Genomic DNA, 3,719 nt, shown 5'->3' with positions numbered 1-3,719 from the left:
GAAGACTACCGGAACTTCATAATGGAATGCATGTTCACCGTGTCAGCGTAAAATTCTGTCCGTCATTGTCATCATATGGTGAGCGGCTTGGAATGTCCGGAAACTTCCAGATGTTGTTTACTTCCCGTGGGAAGTAACATCCGGAAGTTTTCTTTGACCGGGACTTTCCACCGCTCTGTAATTGCAATGCAATGTACCGGAACAGCAACATCCGGGTACAACAAATTTTATTGATCCTTTAATTCCCTGAAAATAAGCTGCCCTCGAAAAAAAGGATAAATTCGAGTTCGGCTGCCAAACTTAGTATTGAGTATGCCTATCAGAACTTAGTTTTGCTATTGCCCAGTCAAACTCAAAGTTGAGGGCTGCCACCGAAGTGCTGTTTTGAACCAAAACTACTTAATTTTGAGTTTAAAAAAAGAGCGTGTAGTTTTTTGGAAGTGGCAGCCATTTTTTGAAGAAGCAGATAAAAACCCTCTAGGAGGGTTGTGCCAAGTGTATTGATATTTTCCAAACATCAATGCACTTGGCACTCCTGAGCACCCAAAACAATAATCAAAACACGAACATCTACGTATCGTTCTCCACAGGGCGAATTTTTCGATATTAGTACAGGAAAATCGCGTTTATCATGCACCCTTCTCAAAAATCAGGAAAGTTGTGTCACCAGGGCATTGATTTCGTCCGAATTCGGTTGGATTTTTAGTCGCCGATTTTGGTCCGATTCTTCGATCCGGGACGCGACGCGATTTACACTGAGAAAAAACTAAACGGATAGGAAAGGATATTTATATAAATCAATTTATTTATTTAGTTGCACGGCTCCCCTCTACTAACATAGATTTATAAGTTATCCACTCGGTTTACCACATAAAAGAAGGAATAGAGAAGAACGGTGGTGGTAAATTCCTGTAAAAAAAATCCACTTGGCAAAATGAAACTTTATAAGTAAAATGCCATAGGATTGTTTATTACTATGATTAAAAAAAATAATTAAGTTACTCTAAATTAGCAAAATTATTTTCTTTCAATTAAATTAAAAAGCTTTTTTCGGCTGATTTTATAAGTTCAATATATTATCATTATTCACACTAAAATTAATGTTGTGTCTAATGTTACGGCTATTAAATATTGAACTTTCATTCACTGTTCGTTTTCTCGGTGTTTGATGGTTTCTCTTTAATAGGCTGGCGTTACCCTCGCTTGACTAGCAACAGAGACAGCCTGTGCCGATCCAGGGTACGGGCGCGTTTTCGTCCAGCCCAGACATCGTCATTAGAAAAACTCTGAAGACAAACTTGTGTGAAAACTAACGCAAACGAATCTCGCCCGGAGTGTCCAATTGAAACACTACTCATCCAGCTTTCGCTGCTTGGGAGACCGGTGCTCCGCACACATGGAATGAACTTCCGAATAAACAGTTTTTTCATTCAATTCATCAGATTTTGAAAAATTGTGCCATAACCAATGCTGATTTGAATTGGCTTGGTTTTAATTATTTAATGTCTGCAGAAGCTAGACAAAATTTAAAAGTGAAAGGAAAAAAAATCGAAGTACCTATCTATGTGTATTATTCAAACGTGTAGAAAGTAAAGTCTATTGAAAGAAATAAAAAAGGCAAAAATATTAATTCTACCATTTAGCGCACCACGTTGCTGCCACCTCTCATAAAAAATGTCACATGCATTCTCAATGGTTATTTATTTAATAGAAAAATTCCACCAACAGAATAGTTGACAGAATTAAGTTTTTTTTACTCCAGTTGACAGCCACGCTTTAGTAAGATGAGTGCGAAAATTTCCACTATGCATATTATTGTTTAATTGATTTTTCAAGGTGTGAAGACAAACTCTTACGATTATAAGATACAGTTTATATTGTTATGTGATTTCTGTTTGTTATTTTAAATTGTTTCATTAAAACTTGTCTTTACTCGATGAGGGAAAGATAACAGATCCAATCAATCCTTGTAATGTCAAAGCAGATTTGCAAAAAATTTTCGACGAGTTGATCAATATTTTAAAACGACAAACTGCTATTTTTTCGTCAAAATGTTTTAAAGGTTTGTGCTACAATGTTTTAGATTCAAATTTTCATTTCATTCAATTTGTCTTTCGGTTTTTATATGTATGTATAGTGTGAAATTTCACTTCTGTTCCATTTATAGTTTATTAATGTAGCGAATAGATAAAAACAAATCTTAATTGTAAATACAATGATAAACACTACCAATATGTTGAAATACAATAATTATGTCTTCGTATATGTTTGATAATTTTCATGCACATTTATCAATATATTCTTTCTAAAATTTATCAAATCGTGAAAAATATAAGATTTATGTTACTCAATTATTGAAATTGTTCTCTCATTAAATTGTTATTCATAATTGTGTTCACCTTTCATCTTACGCATCAAACAATTAGTCGAAATATTTATCGGTTCCACAATCGTTCGATTTGCTGGAAAAGTCGAACCATTTCGATAGAATGTCGTACAATACTACGAACTGAATCGTTCGTTTCGGATAATTTCAAAGTGGGTCGACATGCTGTTTCAAGTGATGGAAAATCGACCCGGCGCCTCCGTAGTAGTTCAGTGTGTGCTTTTCGTCGATATAAATTGACCCAATTTCAATATAGATGAGACCGACAACTTAGAAGCGTCTATTGTTGTTTTGGTTTCCACCACCGGTTTGACGATTTTGGTTATTTTGGTTGTTCCGGTTTTGGTTATTTTGATTTTGATTGTTTTTGTTGTTGAAATTGTTTCCCCCATTGTTGCTACGATTGTTTTGGTTATTCTGGTTGAAGTTACGATTACCAGAATTGTTGCCATTGTTAAAATTGGTCCGGTTACCAGAACCGTTTCCAAAGTTGCCGTTACTCAACCCTCCAAAGTTGCGTCCACTGAACCCATTGGAAAGATTCAGACTGGCCAAAGCTGAATCTGCAGAGCTGAAAGGGTTGCTGCCGCCACTTGCCAAACCTTCGCCGAGATTCTTACCTGAGATAAATGCCAACCGTAACAGGTCCTGTATAACCTGCGGATTACTGAGGTCATTACCATTGCCACCGTTATTAAAGTCATTGCGATTGTTGGCGCCATTGTTATTGAAGTCTGAAAAGAGAGTATGGTTGTCAACAAAATTTTCATAATGTCAGTACACATCTACTACTAACTCTGTTGATCTGGTCCATTAAAACGCCCTCGTTTAAGTGGTGGTGGCCCACTGAATCTATGAAGCGATACATTTTCCAACACAGCTGGATTTTTATCAATGATGTCCTGCATAGCAAGTGAGATCTTTTCATCGTTCTCTTTGAAAATCTTACGATTGACTCGGCTCGTCAAAGGTTCTATTCCACACCGAACTGGCTTCTCGCTGTCTGCCAACTGTAATACTTTATTGCAAACGGCTTTGTCCTTAAATTCTATCAAAGCAGTGTTACGATTCCGTTTAACGACACACTCTATAAATCCGAACTTGCGGAAGCGCTCAAAAAGTTTCTCTTCCGTCGCACCTGAAAAAGGTTTATAAAAAAATATTTGTATATATATATATATATATATATATATATATATATTATACTATATATATATAGTATATATATATATATATATATATATATATATATATAGTAATATATATATATATAATATATATATATTATATATATATATATATATATATATATATATATATTATAATATATATA

The 3,719-nt window shown here is 34.9% G+C and overlaps 1 protein-coding gene across 1 annotated transcript in view; it reads right to left on the bottom strand.

Annotated features, from left to right (window-relative positions):
* Positions 1-1,055: 1,055 nt before the first annotated feature.
* LOC129761067 (uncharacterized) overlaps positions 1,056-3,719 on the bottom strand; it is a 195,381-nt gene continuing 192,717 nt past the window's right edge. The window contains exons 6-7 of the mRNA XM_055728700.1: positions 3,183-3,524; positions 1,056-3,120 (exon numbers count right to left, since the gene is read on the bottom strand). Coding sequence (XP_055584675.1) covers positions 2,657-3,120; positions 3,183-3,524 — 806 coding nt within the window. The 3' untranslated portion in view covers positions 1,056-2,656. The remainder of the gene's footprint in view (positions 3,121-3,182; positions 3,525-3,719) is intronic.

This window comes from Uranotaenia lowii, chromosome 1 (genome assembly GCF_029784155.1).
Source record: "Uranotaenia lowii strain MFRU-FL chromosome 1, ASM2978415v1, whole genome shotgun sequence".
Lineage (NCBI taxonomy): Eukaryota > Metazoa > Arthropoda > Insecta > Diptera > Culicidae > Uranotaenia > Uranotaenia lowii.
Note: the sequence above shows the minus strand (reverse complement) of the source record. Positions and strands in the feature narration are given on the sequence as shown.